This window comes from Haliotis cracherodii, unplaced genomic scaffold (assembly GCF_022045235.1).
Source record: "Haliotis cracherodii isolate W230 unplaced genomic scaffold, xgHalCrac1.p SCAF_13, whole genome shotgun sequence".
NCBI classification, from domain to species: Eukaryota; Metazoa; Mollusca; class Gastropoda; order Lepetellida; family Haliotidae; genus Haliotis; species Haliotis cracherodii.
This window is the reverse complement of record NW_027266268.1, coordinates 27,755,914-27,775,739: the sequence shown is the minus strand read 5'-3', so window position 1 is coordinate 27,775,739 and position 19,826 is coordinate 27,755,914. Positions and strand designations below refer to the sequence as shown.

The 19,826-nt window shown below is 41.1% G+C and overlaps 1 protein-coding gene across 1 annotated transcript; it reads left to right on the top strand.

The window, feature by feature from the left end:
- The first annotated feature begins 427 nt into the window (after positions 1-427).
- Positions 428-4,200, top strand: LOC139459133 (perlucin-like). Its single transcript, XM_071240585.1, has 4 exons — positions 428-497; positions 595-680; positions 3,020-3,113; positions 3,922-4,200. The coding sequence occupies exons 1-4, from the start codon at positions 434-436 to the stop codon at positions 4,140-4,142; spliced, it is 465 nt and encodes a 154-aa protein (XP_071096686.1). The 5' UTR covers positions 428-433; the 3' UTR covers positions 4,143-4,200.
- The last annotated feature ends 15,626 nt before the right edge of the window (positions 4,201-19,826 follow it).

Sequence of the window (19,826 nt, the reverse complement as noted above, 5' to 3'; positions counted from 1 at the left end):
ACAGCACCATACAAGTTCCCCTCTTCCGTTGTTCAGCAGTTTGCCTTGTCACGTTCTCAGGTCTACTACTTTCGATTCCACACTTTATTTTGTCATGACACTTATATCTTTAAGTGCACGGGTATCATGCTTCACGTGTAATGAAATTTTGCTTCATAAAGTCATTTTACACGTGCAGCAGCGACGATGTTTAAATTGTTACGTTAGGTCGAACAATATGTGAAATGTATTTAACCTTCTATGAACGTAAATTGTGTTTCGGTATACTATATTTTGATCGTCAGTTTAGATGTTCCATATTCCGGATCAATATGCCACGTTTCATCAACCATATGTGTCCGTTCCCACTTTTGAAATCAATACCTTCACACCTAGCATCTAGTATAAATGTTTGATTAACGTTCTATCCAGCATTATTCTGATATCGACTGCAATGGCTCCACACCAAGTCCTCACTCTGATGGTTGTCGGTTTCTGCATGCTAATGCAAGTACAAGGTGACGTTGTTGTAGTCTTGGGTTGTAATCTTTGGTCTTTAGCACTTTTAATTCAACAATTCAAGTGTATTTATTGCATTGTTGTTCTTTCCTGCAGGAGCCCGATGCCCCCTTGGGTTTGTCAGACATAAGAGATCATGCTACTGGTTCTCCACAACCACAGGATCCTTCTCGGCAGCTCGGGTAAATCTGATTTTGTTTTCCTATATCAAGTTATTGAACAAGAGGTTTAGTCAAACTAAAATAGCAATAGTATAGCCATGACATGTTTTGTTACTTTACATGACTTGTTTTAATGTCCATCTGGAGACATACAGTGTCCCTGTACAACCCTTCATTACATCCCGTACTGACTTCATAAACACTGTTTGTTGTGAGTTAAATGGGGTTTAACGTCGCGTCCAAGATTATTGCACTTATATAGCGATGTGCATGTATGTGTGTTTGTTTGTGTGGCAGCTTGTACTAGTCTGGACTGATGACGATTTATAGTGCTAGCTCACTGAGATACCATGCCGCAGTTAAACATGGATACCCCACTCAGACACAGTATAGTGACTCCGAGCCGACCAGTCCTTGTTTTATCCCCTTAATGCCCAGCTTCAGACAGGATAACAACAAGTACCATCTTTTAACGTCCTTTGGTATGACGCGGCAGGGGATCGAACCCCGGACCTTCCGCTCTCCGGGCAGACGCTCTACCACTAGACCACGGAGGCGTTTGAACCCAACACAGTTTGAACCCAATGGAAAATACGCGTGTAGACTATTCATAGTCTCCCTTTCATTATTGTGACAACTTTTCTAACACATGTAATGAATTTAGAAGTGTCGTAAATATAAACTAACAGCACAATGGGAAGGTGTAAAAACACACCTGAATTGTCACAGACAATTGCAGACAGAATAAGGAATACACCAATTGCCTATGTTATTACCCATTAACCCCAATGTCCCCACATACTTTTAACAGACCACGGCGGACATATGAATTATGTACAAATAAAACAAGGACAAGCAGAAACTCACTCCTGGTACAGAGCCATCGCAGTAGATATTCGATCATTGGTGATAGATCATCACACATATGTGCACATAAGAACAGATACAAGGGTTATCTATTATCCACAATAACAGATGGTTATATTTCATTGCACTCTGTGTGAAGAATGATAATGACCGCATCGCCCAAAAGCTTTAATACCAATGTATCATTAGCATTTTTTTTTCAGGATACAATAAAACACAAATGTTATGCCAATAAGTCAATAGCTGGTATACCCGTTTTTGACGATATTGCATATTGTTTCTTGTCCCATTTTATTAATACTGTGGGCATAGATTTTACTTTATCATGTTCTGAATAGGATCCAGTAGCACGATGTAAATATATACTTGAACCATCATTGTAAATGCACAAGTTGTTATCGGAAATGAAATCTTCAAGGACATTTCCTTTAGTATTAACATCAACACTTCCCCATAATGGGTTTTGGCCGTTCAAATCACCCATGATAACGCAGGGCGTAGGAAGCTGTCATACAGAGATTTAAGATCTGATCTCCGAAGCACTGAAGGAGGAGAAAGATATAGCGAGCACAGAGTAAATGTTATGTGCAAAGTCAGTCGTACTGCAACAGCTTGAAAATTGGTATGAAGGGAAACAGGGTTGTGGATCACACGCTGCCTCGCCAAAACAGAAGATCCTGCAGTAGCTTTAACACCTGGAGGAGAAAATGAATGGTAGGAACTATACCAACGCAATCAGTTGTCATTCTGTTTTAGATGTGTCTTCTGGAGACAGATTGCGGACATCGTAACATATTGGATTGCTAAATGTAATTCATCAAACTTGGTCCTTAGACCTCTGCAAATCAAATGAATCAGTGGATCCATAATGTTCAAGTTACAGGTGGATGAACAGGCGATCTACGTCTTACTTCTGTTGCGCACATTAGGATGAGGAGAGCAAACATGTCCTCCAAGGTTTGATGCCTATTATAAATTTGAATAGGGTCATGGTGACCCTTCGATACACGATCTGAATTTCTGGAATAGTCAACTTTTTTGCTGGCATTTGTCAGGAAAGATTTGGAAGGTGCAACGTCTTCCCCAGAGCAGTTTGTACATTTGGGATTGTTTGAGCAGTCTAGTGTGTCATGAGGAGGTTCTCCACATCGATGACATTTCTTTCTGTTGGTACATGATTGGGCACCACGCCCAAACTGTTGACATGAGTAACACCGGAGTGGATACGGTATGTACTTATCCACACCAATATTATAGTTACCTGCTTTGATAGAATGTGGTGGAACAGGAACAGAAAAGGTAAAAAAGGTAGGTGTTTAAATTGGTCGGTTCTATTTTGTGCAGATGTTTATTCATTTCCAACTGGTAATTCCATCTTGTTCACTTAAACCACAGTGATATTAGCTGAACGCGAACAGCAACTGTTACCAGTAAAGAAAGCTACAGATGATTGTGAGTTTTAAACTTTACCTAGTTGTGACTGTTCCTTTCAGACCATGTGCCGATATTTGAGGAGTGACCTTGCCAAGGTGACAAGTAAAGATGAGGATGACTTCCTCAGGCATTTTGCGCTGGTTCGGGGAAAAGGTGAGTTCAAGGGTTATTTCCAATGATAAACCAGAATATGCTGAATATCAACAAAGTGTTTTATGCTAAATATTAAGTAAGTGAGTGGTATAGACTGAATATTCACTTGGATTTATATGCTGAATATTAAGTTAGTTTTATGTACTGAATATCAACAAGGTGTTATATGCTGAATATTAATAAGGTATTATAGGCTAAATATTAATTAGATGTTTTATGTTGAACATGGTTTTGTTTGTTTGTTGTTTAACGCCGCACTCAGCAACATTTCAACTATATGACGGTGGTTTGTAAATAATCGAGTCTGGATCAGACAATCCAGTGATTACCATTGTGAGCATCGATCCACACAACTGGGATACGACGACATGCAACCACGTCAACAAGCCTGACCACCCGATCCCGTTAGTCGCCTCCCACGACAATCATGGGTTGCTGAAGACCTAGTAGTAGTAGTAGTAGTAGTAGTAGTAGTGAAGTAGTAGTAGTAGTAGTAGTAGTAGTAGTAGTAGTAGTAGTAGTAGTAGTAGTAGTAGTAGTAGTAGTGTCAGGAGTTGATTTCTGAATGAAATGCAGAGGTAAACCCTTTTTACATGAAGTGCCTTTTGTTGAATGGTGTGAAATCTATGTTCTACTTCTATGTCCACACAAGAAAATCATAATTGACGTCAATTAGTTATAATGATACAAAATATGCATGTATGTCAAGGAAACAAGTATTTCCATCTTCATGTCAAAGCTTATACGTCTTTGTCTTAACCTGGACAAAGGCTTTGTCTATGTATGTGTATACCCTTAATATCCGTAGCCACTGGATATTTCCTGGGTGCCAGTGACGTCCGCCAGACGGGGAGGTGGTCGTGGAATGGTGAAGAACAGCAGATGACCTACACCAACTGGGCACCGGGAGAACCAAATCAACATTTAGCAGAACACTGTCTTGTCCTCTGGAAACATTTTAATTTTCAATGGGCTGATTATTCTTGCCACTTGGAACTTAACTATGTTTGTGAATGTCCAGTTTTGTAATAAATCATTACTGACATGGCAATTATTGTTTATTTGGGGGATCAAGCTCATAGCCAAAGATGGAATAAAAATCGGTGTCTAACTGTGCCGTAACTAAGGCATTTTCACAAGTTTGGCAACTTTAGAGATATAAATTGCGAAACAATTTTGCATGGGCACTAGGCTAGTCAAGCAGTAACACCTGCTATGTATGTGTCTGTAGACCTCTTCGGCTTGGAACCTTTTCCACAAATTAAAACAGTTGGATTTGACCGAAATATGTCCGAATTTTTGCCTTGTTTCATTTTGTCGCTGTGTGTACATCTGGCTGCACTTCGAAGCGTTAAGAAAGGAGAGGTCAACTTCTCCACGCTAGACTGTTTTCTAACCCGGTTCTCTATGGGTGAATTTCTAATAGTAGTAGTAGTAGTAGTAGTAGTAGTAGTAGTAGTAGTAGTAGTAGTAGTAGTAGTTTGGATTATCTCCCATGATCAACCACTCTTTGAGACTTATACATTTCTAAATTTAAAGGCAAAAGTTAACCAAGAAATCGGTTCGTACATAACATTGTTCATAACTTGAGGAATCAGTAAATGAACACATACGATCAATTATTGATTAACATGTTATGTTTAAACACACAGTTAAATATCACATAGACAATTCAATAGGTCCAATTCATGGCAACAGCAAAAGGTAACAGGCCTCACGAATATCCAGATTTGTTTTCAGCTTCGAATGCTTTCAAACAGGCCTGTCTCCCTTCTTGAATCCAATATAGTGTCGGAAGCTGGCAGGAATCTGGGTTTTTGATAGGTATAACGCCGTACTTGGCAAGTAGATAAGACGTACGTCAGGTCCTACAAGGCTCCAACTGCCCATGTGTTGCTCAAATATACACACAGACAGCCTATCGGATGTAGTTTTCAAGGTAATAAGACTATATGGGCTGTTCACAGATGAGTGATGTATACTGTTTCACTATCTTTCGAGCTTACTTCCGTGGATTGATCGTCTGCCCTGAGAGCGGATGATCGGTCGTTGGATCCCCTGGTCGCTTCATGGCAAAATACATAAAAGAATCCACACACGCACGTATTACGCACGCAAACACGCACGCACGCACCCACGAACGCACGCACACGCAGTGTAACCATCTTAAACGTTGCGTTTCACAATACCTTACCTCACCTATTATTTCCGAGTTTGATCGAGACGTGTTTTCCATTATTAAGACCACACAAATAAGGGGCATCACTACATATAAGACATGAATCGTTAACGAAACACCCTTAGAGTCCTCGTATGCGTCATTCTGATGATTTCGTACTATTTCAATAATCACAATTTTCTAAACATACTATTATCCCCAATACTTTTATTTATCACCCCACCTCATGTTGTTCTCCAGAGCCAGTGGGGCCCTGATGGGGTGAAGTGTTTGCTCGTCACTCCGAACGCCTGGATTTGTATCCCAACATGGGTACAATGTCTGAAGACAACTCTTGATGTCCTCCGTCGTGATATGGCTTGAATATAGTTAAAAGCGACCTAAAACCGTACTTACTCACTCCTAAACTATGTCCAGTCCTTGCGGTCATGCTTGTACATCTGCCACAGTGTCATGTCACATGTTACACAGTCTATTTAACAAACTACAAATTCTATCATCCATTTGACTTTGAAATATCTACAAAGTTAGATTAACATATTTCATGAAAGGATAAATAAAGAATTTTAGAGTTAATATCATGAAACGCAAAAAGTATTCACTCCCACGTATTTATCCGTTGTTTACAATGGCGGGACACCTTTTCATTCGTCGGTGTTTCATGCTGTAGTAGGATTTCTTCATAATTGTGTCAATAAATATGTACATGTAAATAACACTGAAAAAACATCCTTTAGCATGGTCTGATGTGATTTCAGAACAGCGCAAGGGAGAAATGCATCATGAAGAATCTCCATTTTTTAGGCATCTACTAAGTAAAGTTACACAAACATATTTCATGAATGGTTTAATAACGAATTTTAGAGTTAATAACATGAACCGCCAAAAATATTTACTTTCACGTATTTATCCGTTGTTTACAATGGTGGGACCGTTCCACGTACAGACAACAACGTTTTTTATTCTTATTCTGTTGTAGGATTTCCTAATAATTATGTAAAAAATATGTCCATGTAAATCACACAGAAAAACTTCCATTGTCTTGGTGTGCTGTGATTTCAGTACAGCGCAGGTAAAATGTATCACGAAGAGTCTCCAAAGATATTGGAGTGTGACTGTAGAGAACAAATCGATAGCGTATTCCTAAAACATATTGGTGGTGGTGTCGTGGTGGTGCAGCATATGTAACGAAATAACCTTCATGTAAAACTACAACGTGTGAAGGCAATTTCTGGTTTCACCTGCCGTGATATTGTTTGAATAAAATGTCAAGCGGCGTGAAACTATACCCAGTCACTTTGGTATGTGTTGAGTCTAGGAGTTGATGTGGTTGAAGTGCAGCGTTATGTGTAGTCACGACAAAGTAACGTACCACACCTTGGATATGAAACAAAAGACTGATTTAGACTACACTAGTGGCACGGACGATTGTACCGCAGCTAACAGATCGACGGCCGCGGTTTCCTAGGGCAACGCACGCCACAGGGTTATAAGAACACCTAGGGTGCTGCTACAACTCAAGGATTTCTGTGGCCAGTGAAATTAGTTATTTGAAATATATCGATTGGCTTCGGCACAAAATCACGAGTTATCTAAAAGGTCTACTTTTTAAACAATCGTTTTCAGACCTAGACACATCCACCAAATGCAGATTTTACAAGGCAGTTAAAGACAATACCGATATTGAATTGTATTTACAACATTTGTCTGGTAAAGGTAAAATTAGTTTAACTTTTTTTATTTCTTGTCACTATCTTCCTATTAAAACAGGTGAATGGAAACATATTCACATTATAGAAAGAAAATGTACTGTGTTCACCAAATGACATTACAGACGGGTACGACTATTTGTTTAACTCTGAAAAAGGTTCCTACCACTATTGTTATATAAACCGCCAATCGGTCTTTTAAATGATGAAGCTATTTCCAAGTAAACACATATCTACCTTTAGGAAACTGTCTAACTATTGTCGCCATATTTCTTTTACATTAAGGTACAAATAGTGTTGACTTTGTCGCCATGACATAACACATTAGATCTCTATGAACAGAAGGTTCTGTTAAGTTCTGATATTGAGCCCAAATCAGACCCCATGAAGCTCCGGACAACTGTGGGGGGTGGTTAAAGCGTTCACTCGTCACGCCGAAGACCAGGGTTCGATTTCCGACATGGGTACAATGTGTGAAGTCCATTTCTGGTGTCCCCAACCGTGAAATTGCTGGAATATTGCTAAAAGCGGCGTAAAACCATACTCACTAACTCACTGTAAATTGGGTGTCATGGTGCTTAACTAACACTAGAATAACCTCTTACCCACAGACGATATTAGGCGATATTGTTTGTTACAAAGGGCAATAACTCTCCTTTTGAAATATAAGATATTATTATGACATAGCTATGATTTGAGAGTTTATAATCAAATATTTCATCAAGACATGCACTGTCAGTTTATAGTTTTTTATGGGCGAGAGATATTTCATGGATTTCTTTTTAAGGACCACGAAATGTAAGATGCTGGTTCCAGTGGGGCGGGACATGCCGTCTCCCTTGCAGACACCAGGTGTTAGTATGAAAACTTTCCAAATCATCCTTGTATTTGGTATAGTCTGTGTATGACCTTTGTCATAACAGTAAGAGAACAGCCGATGGATTCACTTTTATTGAAATAGTGTTTCCACTTTGCTTGTGTGGATCGTATTTCATGTGCAACACTAAAGTGTACTGATATTGATTTTGCAAATATGAACTGACACATTCTTCGGATAGTTCTCATAAAACATCCCCGCTTAATTACTGTGTCTGTCGCGCGTGTGATATCTATTTTATCCACTCACAGCTAACCAGTTTTCACAGTCACGAAGTCACACGTTTGTGCGGCAACATGTGGATGGAAAAGTGCGATGTAAAGACAGCTCAGTATCATTGGTGGAGCAGTTTCAGCATTTTAGTATTCCACCGTACAAAACGGAGGAAGGGACTTGGTAAATATACCAAAAAGGTAACAGATCTACAGATGAAGAATTAATGTATTTGAAGTCACGATATCTAGAGGTGATGACTAAAATCATTGAAGGTTTGAAGTGGTATCCAGAGGTGCCAACTTCATGCAAAGAGGCCTCCATATAATTTTTCAAATCAATTTATGTGATTCACCACGACATTAAAAGAAAACTCTTGGTGTCAGAGAAAATATTGAGTGAAGTTGCGTATGGAACTTGAGTTTAGACGCAAGAATAGAAACGTAAAGAATGCTATGGCAGTCAGTCGAGGCAATAAGAATAGTGGACATACTTGCCGGATTCATCATTGCTGTAGATCAATTCCTAATTTTGTGAAAATCAGAAGTAGATATATTTTTCAGCAGTTGAAGCTTGTCGCTTCAGAGTTAAACTAGCCTACAAAATATTAAGCAGGTTAAGGCGACTCTGTTTTCAATTCAATGGATGATTCGTTGGTCACTGATTATGACTGTGAAAGCAACTGTACTTCATAGCTTATCGGCAAACAATACGAAAATGTACATATGTGTCATAAATATATAGCTATATATTAAGATGTATATAATATGTCGTAAGGACATTAATACATTAAACATTTAGGTTATAAGTAGGCTTTAAAAAAATTCATTCCATCAGTGTAATAGCTTATCATTTAAGAAAATGTACATTTCATGGGTCACTCCATAACTTTCTTAAACCTACTTGATCAAATGTCCCACAGCATCAAGGTACTGCGTTGAGGATGTCTGGCCTCCCTTGCAGTTACAAGTGGCGTCTGAGTAGCCTATTATCCATTCCCCGGTACACCATGTTCATGCTAGGTGGGGCTGCACTAGAATCCAATTGTGTAAGATTTGCACACTCAGCACCTTCAATCATTCTAATGAACTTCCTAGAAGTGGAAAATGGGTGGCTGATGCTTCAGCGAACAGTTCAGGCAACTAAGAGTACTGGGGATAAAAGTATGTTTAGAAAATTGTAAATATTAAAATAATGCGAAATCATCTGAATGACGCATACAGGACTATGAGGGTGTTTCGTTAACTATTCATTTCTTTTATGTAGTGATGCCCCTATTTGTGTGGACTTAATGATGGGAAACGCGTCTCGATCAAACTGGGAAATAATAGTTGAGGTAAGAGGTATGTTAAAGTTTGTAACCCTGCGTGTGACATGTGTGAGCGTGCGTGCGTGCGTGCGTGCAGACGTGTGTGGATGCTTGTAATAGTTCGGTCTTTTATCTATTTTGGCATGACGCGACCAGGTGATCCAACCACAGGACAGACGTTCAATCCACGGAAGTAAGCTCGAAAAATAGTCTAAAAAAATAGTCTGTTGCGTTTTTTATTTGTTTTGAAAAAAAAATTATATTTCGTCTGTCCACTCACCTTCTGGTTGATGTTGGAGATGATAAACACACAAAAATTATGGAAGGCTAAACATCTGGACTGGGCTCTTGTCTGCCTGAAAGCGGTACGAACAGTGGAACCAGTTTACTATCAGCGTGGATGCGGCCATAACAAGAATCTTGATATTTGTCCTCTAACCCTAAATGTAGTCACATTTATATTTTTGTGTGTTTCTTTGGGAATGTCACCATCATGCATTTTGAAAAGGTTTACGGCTGACTATTTCCCAGATGAATTAACGAAAGCACCTAACATCCCCTTACAGTCGTACTATACCATTTACATGTCAGTTGAAATGAAATAGAGTTTCAAACTGACAAACAAAGAAAATAATTTAGGTAGGGAAAGGCTATTCACCGGTTTTCTGTAAACATAACGGTCCGTTCGCGGCAAGATCAACTCCAAGCAATGTTGTGGTCGCCTATCAAAGAAGGGAGCTGTGATTGTTGGCAGCGATAGTTATGAGGAGCTTGAAATGGAGTATGAGAGTAACTCTAAATCATATTCTTCCTTTTTTCTTGGTATTGAGTCTGCTTGTACCTAAACACAGTGACCCGTGAAGATTCCGGTGTAGAATAGGTCTTCAGCAACACATACCTGCCGTAAAAAGCGACTATGCTTGTCGTAAAAGGCGACTAACGAGATCGGGTGGTCAGGCTCGCTGACTTGGTTGATACATGTCATCGATCCCAATTGCGATCGATGTTCATGATATTAATCACTGGATTGTCTGGTCCAGACTCGATTATTTACAGACCGCCGAATATTGCTGAGTGCGGCGTAAAACAACCAACCAACCAACCTAAACACAGGCATTGTTAATTTAGTGCATAGTCAGTGTTGAAATCTGACACGACCCACTCGCTCACTCAGAATCGAATCCCGGTTCGCCCCAATTATGTTGCTAGGTTTGTCAGCACTATACCCGTGCTCGTGGGTTTTACCGAAGTGGTTAACGTCTGAGACCTGCATCACTTCCGGCTTTCCTCCAACATTAAACTGACACGCCACGATATATCTGGAATACTGTAAAAAGTGGCGTTAAACCAAACTCACTCACTCGGCCATCTAGTAGATATTCCAGAATTATATTTTGTTCAGTTTTCAAATATTGAACAGAGAACTTTATCAAAATATTTTCAACACCAAGTCTGGGGAAGTCGCCATTTTGAAACTAGTGCCGTAAAACTCCAGAAAGATGCTTTCTCATTGGCTAATGGCCACTTCTTGTTAGTAATTTCTATGGTATGTCATTCTGACGTCCTCAGATCGTTAAGCAGTAGTAAGAACTAAGATCTGATTTTAATAGGACTGCATTTAACGCCCATTTAAAATATGCTTATATGTTTGTTTTACCAATACATACTTATTTATGACACAGGTTAATACTAGAAGTCGAATCGTTTCCCACGATACAAGAACTGATAACCCAGCCATGTATGTGATGGTGTTTAAGGGACAACTCCAGATATATCGTTTGACTTCACATTAGTGATAACGACATATATAAGTCAGTAGAGGATACCATATGAGGAAAATGTATTGTCCATCTGAAATAAGTAAATATCAATAATAGCCTTTAAGGGATTATTTACATGGTCAAACGTTGGGGTTTTACATCGGTATTCATGTACTATACTCACATGTATTGCAGGATTGAGAGAATGCAGCACAGCTATTTCGAAAAATTAAGCCAGCAAAAGTGAGCACCCCTTTATAAAATGTATCAAGCATTGCAAGGTTTAGTTCTACACTGCCCGTTGCTATTTTGACGTTAAACCACTAAATAGTTCGCTGAAGATGCATAGTCGGGTATAGAACATTTTAAGTTCTCCCTCGTCCTTAAAACAATACCCTCTGTCAGTCGATGTATTTCGGATTTTCTCCCCAAACTCTATTGTCACACATACTTTGAATATTAAAGACTTAGTGTATTTTGTAGTCTACATAACACATTTGGAGCTTGCTGCAGGCAGACGAGTGCTGTTGAAAGAAGCACTTCCTTATAAATATTATTGTTTAGCTTTAACATCAGCTGTTTATGTCTACATAACATATTTGGAGCTTGCCGCAGGCAGTGCTGTTGAAAGAAGCACTTCCTCATAAATATATAATAATATTTTTAAAAAACCATAAATATATTAATTTTTAGTTTTAACATCAGCTGTTTCAGTCAGAGCTGGTTATTGTGATTCAGTAGATTATAAACATGTTTGTCTGTCTCTTTTTTGTGTCCTGTGTACGCGTGTTCAACGAGTGTGGTGTCCCTACACTCTTTCCTATCCAACCAGGCTTACAGGCAAATAAAGATGATTGTCTGTTTTTGTGTCTTGAGTATTCGTATTCAACAAGTGTGGCGTTTTTACACTCTTTCCTCCCCGACAAAGCTTTCATTTTGTGCTTTAACTGGGACATGGTTCAACGCAGCGCTTGACCAAACGCACTCACTCTTTCTATCATCATGGAAGACTCCCAGTGAGCTTGAGGACAATGATATTCAAAGTAAGTAATGGTTTTTACTTTTTGTTTGTTGTTTAACGCCGCACTCAGCAATATTCCAGGTATATGACGGCGGTCTCTAAATAATCGAGTCTGGACAAGACAATCCAGTGATTGACATCATGAGCATCGATACGCGCAATTGGGATCGATGACATGCATCAACCAAGTCAGCGAGCCTGACCAGCCGATCCCGTTAGTCGCCTTTTACGACAAGCATAGTCGCCGTTTACGGCAAGCATGGGTTGCTGAAGACCTATTCTACCCCGGAATCTTCACGGGTCTTATGTTTTTTAAGACAAACAGTAACTGATCATTACATGAGCTACGGTTATAAAATATAGGAAAGAATCGGGTGTTCTTTTACTTATTTTGGGTACCGCATTTATAAGACTGGATGTCAGTAGCTTAACTCGTACGTTTGCTTATTGGGGAAAACCAATACCTGTGTGATAGAGATGGTCCTGGTCCGTGTGCGGTGGTGCGTGTGTTAGGTTTATCAACTCGCCCAAGGTACTGATAAGATAGACACTACCCCCTTCTCGCTCGCGTATTATTAATGATGATCAGGACAGTCAGTGAAAGTGACAAAAATATTCCTCCAGTGTTGAGGGAAATATCAATAGAGGAGGTTGTGCTCACAATGGTCCTCCCTTCAGAGATGCTGGCTCTCACAGTGATCACATCAACAATGAGGATAGCACTATTGTTTACATGGACATTCCTGAACGAAACCCATGCATTGATGCAGAATGTAATTTTCAGGAGTCCTGATACATCAAGTGTCCTGTTACTAAACAAAGTGGAGGCAAGGTCTGTTCTTGAGTGTGGTCTGCCCAGCATAGAAACTGTTGGTGCCAATGTATTTCTTTACGGAAACAATACGAGGCAGTGTTCTCTCATGCGAAGACAGATAGGCAATCATGGCGCAGAGAGTGTTCGAGATTCCGGAACGACCCGTCTTTTTGTACAGGGTACGTCAATAATACTCAGTGGCAAGATATGATGATAAATGCAAGAATTTCGAAAACTGCATATTTTTGTGTTTCTAGTTAAACTGATATAATTTCTAATATGAATGAAGTAACTAAGATTTCTGTTACGAAAACAACTATGCATGGCAGAATTTCAATTTTTCTATATCTATTTTAAGCTCACCTGGCTGAAAGTCAAGTGAGTAAATGAGTATGGTTTTACGCCGCTTTCAGCAATATTCCAGCAATATCAAGGGGGACACCAGAAATGGGCTTCACACATTGTGTACCCATGTCGGGAATCGAACCCTGGTCTTCGGCGTGACGAGCGAACTCTTTGACGACTAGGCTACCCGACCACCCCTCAAGTGAACTAATGTTACGGACTGTTTGTCCGGCGGCGTCGGTCGTAAATATCTTCTCCTTAGATAATTCTCTAGTAGGTTTGTCAGCACCATACCCGTGCTCGTGGGTTTCATCGAAGTGGTTAACGTCTGAGACCTGCATCACTTCGGGCTTTCCTCCCACATTAAGCTGACACTCCGTAATATAACTGGAATAATGTTAAACGCGGCGTTAAACAGGCAATCAAATGTGACAGCAGGAAAAAGTAACATGCCCTACAGCTATTGTAAATACATTCACTTTTGTTCAGAATGTCACTGTCGAAGGTCTCGAAACAAGTCTGTGTCCGTTCTTGAATCACAACTGATATTGACAACAGTTTCTACTGCCACATAACAATATGACTTACAGGTCTCCCGTTACAATACACCCACAGACACGCGTGGGGGCACGGGTGGCCCAGCCATCTAAGGCGCCGCGATTCGCTGTGCAGAGTTGCGTCCCTTGGGCATGCCAGAAACCTATGATTGTGGGTTCGAATCCCGGTTCACCCCAATTATGTTTCTAGCTTTGTCAGCACCATACCCGTGCTCGTGGGTTTCACCGAAGTGGTAAACGTCTTCGACCTTCGGGCTTTCCTCCCACATTAAGCTGACACGCCACGATATAACTGGAATACTGTTAAAAGCGGCGTTAAACTTAACTCACTCACTCACTCTTAACATAGTTTCTCACTATTTGGATTGGTCCATACATTTCTGTTATAAAAATACTCCCGTGCTTTCATTGTAGTACAAGTTTTTACTTTTGTTACTTGCTTTTGGACCGCCTCCGTGGTCTAGTGGTAGAGCGTCCGCCCGGAGAGCGGAAGGTTAAAAGATGGCACTTGTTGTTACCCTGTCTGGCGCTCGGCATTAAGGGGCTAAAACAAGGACTGGTCGGCCCGGAGTCAGTATACTGTGTCTGAGTGGGGTATTCATGTTAATCTCAGTGAGCTAGCACTATAAATCGGCATCAGTCCGGACTAGTACAAGCAGCCACACAAACACACACACGTACATGCAATAATCTTGGACGCGACGTTAAACCCCATTTCACCTCACCTACTTGCTTTTGTCAGACAGGCAGTTGTCACACAGCTTATAACATCAGGTTTGGTTGAGTGCACCCCAAGACTTACCTATCACTTCCAATTGAGAATGGAATTACCCATGTAAAATCAACAAAATCTGACAGTAGCCCTTGAAAAGTTAGAAATGAAAAGGTCTTATGTATATACTCAACAACAAAAGTTCCTGTGACACCAATATTTTAGTGTATTTTTCAAACAAGTAAAGTTTGGTTTTCAATATTGTAGTACATGTATGGAATCAAGTCACAAAAACGCAACTGCTACAGAAAAGCATGCATTCCATGCAAAAGTTGCCTTTTATGCACGCCCCATGCATTTCACTACCCAAGAATGGGTATAAAAACATGTGCGTTCACGGGATTCCATATGCATTGTTTAGCATCGTGCTGACAACAACCACTCAGAAAAACAACAAAATTACGCAATTATTCAGCATTACGAAATGCCACGCCTGTCCGAAAATGAGTGTCTGCGAGACATTGGTATGCTTGAAGCAGGATCGAGTCAACGTGATGTTGCAAAACAATTTAACGTCCACAGAAACACCATTTGGGGTTTATGGCAACGTTGGCAACAGACGAATGCAGTCAGCGACCATCCTCGGAGTGGCAGGCCACGCGTAACCAATAATCGACAAGACAACTGGATTCGAACAACACACCTACGAAATCGATTCCAGCCAGCAACAGTGACTGCAAAAAGCATCACTGGCCTTCGACGAATATCTTCACAAACCGTACGTCGTCGCCTCAGATGTGCAGGGATTGTCGCCAGAAGACCCGCCAGACGTCCCATTTTGACAGGAAACCACCGTCAAACACGTCTGTGGTGCAGATAGCGTCTACGCTGGACGACCATGCAGTGGGGACAAGTTCTATTCACTGACGAGTCTCGTTTTCACTCCAGCCACAGCTATGGACGGATTCGAGTTTACCGACGTCGAGGTGAACGTTACGTCAATCATTGTGTCATGGAAGAAGATCGGTTCGGGGGCTGCAGCGTTGTGGTATGGGGTGGGATTACAGCAAGACAGAGGACCCGTTTGATAGTGGTAGAGGGAAATCTCAGTGGACAGCGTTACCGCGACGAGATCATCGGCCATGTTGTTCTACCGTATTTGCGTCGTCATGACCCAGGCATTACCTTTCAACATGACAACGCCCGGCTTCATATTGCTCGACTTGTTCAGGATTCTTTTCAACAAAACAACGTGAATGTCATCCCCTGGCCGGCTCGCTCCCCTGATCTCTCACCAATCGAGCACATGTGGGAAGAGATGGATCTGCGCCTTCGACGTCAACCACGTGTTCCACAGACACTCCAGGAACTTCGAAACATGCTCCAGCAGATATTGACAGATATCCCACAGGGCTTTGTGCGACGCCTGGTCCATTCCATGAGACGAAGATGTGTTGCTTGCATCGTAACCAGAGGTGGACACATAAGCTTTTGATTTGTAAATTGACATTTTGGCATGTTCCTGTTTTTTTATGAAATCACGCAAGTCAGTATGCCAAATTAAACCATTTGAACACATTCATGAGACTTTTATCTGTTGCAAACCGAAATTGTTTCAGATTTGGTAAATTTTCATTAAATCTTACTCAATGTCACAGGAACTTTTGTTGTTCAGTATTGGGAAATATAAATAAAGTAATACTTGTTTATACTTTACTTCTTCATGCAGGTGACTATCTAGGAATGACGATCGCCAACTCAACTGTCTTAACAAACTTCTGTCATACAGTGAGTGAGTTGGGTTTAACGCGGCTTTTAACATTATTCCAGTTATATCGCGGTGTGTCAGCTTAATGTGAGAGGCAAGCCCGAAATGATACTAATGAGCTTATTTAAAAGACCTCTGTAATTCCATTGTGTTATATTTTGTGGATTCATGGTGCTTTCACAAGAGAAATGTCACGTGGACCTGAGGAAGACTTTGTTGAACTCCTATTTGTTTCATGTGAAGATGGAGTTTCCTCCGTGTCCAGAGGTGAAGTGAGGTGAAATGGGGTTTAACATCGCGTCCAAGATTATTGGACTTATATAGCGACGGGCATGCACACGTGTGTGTTTGGGTGTGTGTGTGTGCTTGTACTAGTCTGGACTGATGCTGATTTATAGTGCTAGCACACTGAGATACTATGCCGCAGTTTAACATGAATGCCCCCCTCAAACACAGTATACCGAGTCAGAGCCGACCAGTCCTTGTTTTAGCCCCTTAATGCCGAGCGCCAAACAGTGTAACAAACAACAAGTACCCTCTGCTCTCTGGGAGGACGGGGGCACGGGTGGCCCAGTCATCTAAGGCGCCGCGATTCTGTGCAGAGTTGCGTCCCTTGGGCACGCCAGAAACCTATGATTGTGGGTTCGAATCCCGTTTCACCCCGATTATGTTTCTAGGTTTGTCAGCACCATACCCGTGCTCGTGGGTTTCACCGAAGTGGTAAACGTCTGAGACCTGGATCACTTCGGGCTTTCCTCCCACATTAAGCTGATATGCCGTGATATAACTGGAATAATGTTAAAAGCGGCGTTAAACCCAACTCACTCACTCACTCACTCTCTGGGAGGACGCTCTTCCACTAGACCACGGAGGCGGTCCCGTGTCCAGAGGACCAAAGGGATTATGGATCTCTTTGAAGAGTAGAGGTTGCATTTGCTGGTGTTGTTTGCAGCTGCTCTTTTTTCTGCTTTTGTTTAAATCATTTTCTTTCCTCCTTTGTAAGATTAACACATTCTTTTGGGGGTTAAGTTACTGGTTTGGGAGTCTATGAGACTTGACGTTTTCTACAGTTTTTGGTTTTGGAGGTGTTACAGCTGTTTTTATCTAGTGAAGCAGAAGGCAGAACAGACTTGACAACAGCCTTTATGAAGAATCACAATATCCAGGCCCAGCTATGGCCCCCAATGTCTCCAGAATTAAACCCAATCGAAAATTTATGGGGTGCACTGGACGACTGTGAAGGTCACAACCACATAACCTCCGACAGTGAGTGAACATTCCCCAGGCCACAATTCGATATCTGATTGCTTCCATTGGACGAGATGCCAGGTTTGGACTCTTATGGTGCCCATACAAGATACTGAGCACAGATGACCTTCACCTTGAAAATCTGCTGTTCCATGTGTGCTATATGGAACCTGGGTCAATGAGAATGTGTGCAAATTTGAACATCTGTTGCCATCTGTTGTTTATTTATATGATATATAAAATATACATCCAACATCACTTTTGCAAATCTTTTCATTGTGCATAGCATATAATCTGCCAGATGAAAGATTAAGTCAACTGTCTCGGGATTGGCTTGCACTCACTGAAATGGCCAGAAAGCAAACTGACCGACACTGGGACTTTGGGACTGTTGGTTCAGAGCTGGCAAAAGGTAAACTACATTGCTTCCGTAAGTCTTGAGTTAGTCATAGTAGATTTGTTCTTGCAGTTCTGAGATTCTAATGAGAGAAGAAAAACATTAAAAAAAAAAATGTTTGTTTTGGGGAGCAGTTATGCCTGGGTCTGAACATTTATTTTGTAGTTGGCTGAGCATAATTGATAGATACTAATGAGCTTATGGTGAAAATTAGGGACACCACTCTACCAGCAGAAACGTCGATCCAGATCTGGTAAATTTTTAAAAAAATACCAGAGAATATCCTGTCTCGGTTATCCACCAAAAAAATTGCATCAGGCATAAAAGGTAAAAAGCAATGAAATCTTTATGAATGAATCACTTAAAATCAGCTATGACACCAGGTGTTCGCAAAAGAGGGTCCTGCCCTAAAGATAGCACTCGCCCCTTAATTTGCGCAAATAAATGTTTGTTTCTTGAAGCTTAAACAAGCAAAACTATTATGTGCTAGTCAAGAAAATCAAGTGACATGATAGCCCATTTACTGATTTATTGAAACTAAAAATGATGTGCTAATTGTGAACTACATCTGATGTGTAAAAGTGCAGAGATTCTGCTGGAAATGATTTTAATGAGATCGTTTTCTGTGCTCATTAATTAAGATCACAACCCAGCTATGTAACTTCCTCAATATCTTCCTTAACACCAAAGAGTCCACATTCTGTTGTGTTTGGTACTAAACTCAATTTAGGATGTTAGATCTGCAAGTATATTGCAAATTGCATTGTATTTATCAGCACCCCCCCTGGAACATGTCTCAATCTACGCAATTGGTTGTTGAATACCAGTTCTTACCCAGGTCTTCACAGGGGAAGCCAAGCATTGGTTGCAGGAGGCCAGTTCTAACTCAAGTCTACACAGAGGGAGACAATCATTGGTTGCTACAGACTAATTCTAACCCAGGTCTTCACAGGGGAAGCCAAGCATTGGTTGCAGAAGGCCAGTTCTAACTCGCGTCTACAAAGAGGGAGACAATCATTGGTTGCTACTGACCAATTCTAACCCAGGTCTTCACAGGGGAAGCCAAGCATTGGTTGCAGAAGGCCAGTTCTAACTCGAGTCTACAAAGAGGGAGACAATCATTGGTTGCTACAGACCAATTCTAACCCAGGTCTTCACAGGGGAAGCCAAGCATTGGTTGCAGGAGGCCAGTTCTAACTCACGTCTACACAGAGGGAGACAATCATTGGTTGCTACAGGCCAATTCTAACCCAGGTCTTCACAGGGGAAGCCAAGCATTGGTTGCAGGAGGCCAGTTCTAACTCGCGTCTACAAAGAGGGAGACAATCATTGGTTGCTACTGACCAATTCTAACCCAGGTCTTCACAGGGGAAGCCAAGCATTGGTTGCAGAAGGCCAGTTCTAACTCGTGTCTACAAAGAGGGAGACAATCATTGGTTGCTACTGACCAATTCTAACCCAGGTCTTCACAGGGGGAGCCAAGCATTGGTTGCAGAAGGCCAGTTCTAACTCAAGTCTACAAAGAGGGAGACAATCATTGGTTGCTACAGACTAATTCTAACCCAGGTCTTCACAGGGGAAGCCAAGCATTGGTTGCAGAAGGCCAGTTCTAACTCGAGTCTACAAAGAGGGAGACAATCATTGGTTGCTACTGACCAATTCTAACCCAGGTCTTCACAGGATAAGCCAAGCATTGGTTGCAGAAGGCCAGTTCTAACTCAAGTCTACAAAGAGGGAGACAATCATTGGTTGCTACTGACCAATTCTAACCCAGGTCTTCACAGGGGAAGCCAAGCATTGGTTG

What these genes read in the sequence shown, in the direction of transcription:
- LOC139459133 (XM_071240585.1), top strand. Translation starts at nt 434, where the DNA reads ATGGCTCCACACCAAGTCCTCACTCTGATGGTTGTCGGTTTCTGCATG. An exon ending in CATGCTAATGCAAGTACAAG is followed by an intron (nt 498 to 594) that starts GTGACGTTGTTG and finishes TCTTTCCTGCAG; the next exon opens with GAGCCCGATGCCCCCTTGGG. An exon ending in TGCGCTGGTTCGGGGAAAAG is followed by an intron (nt 3,114 to 3,921) that starts GTGAGTTCAAGG and finishes TAATATCCGTAG; the next exon opens with CCACTGGATATTTCCTGGGT.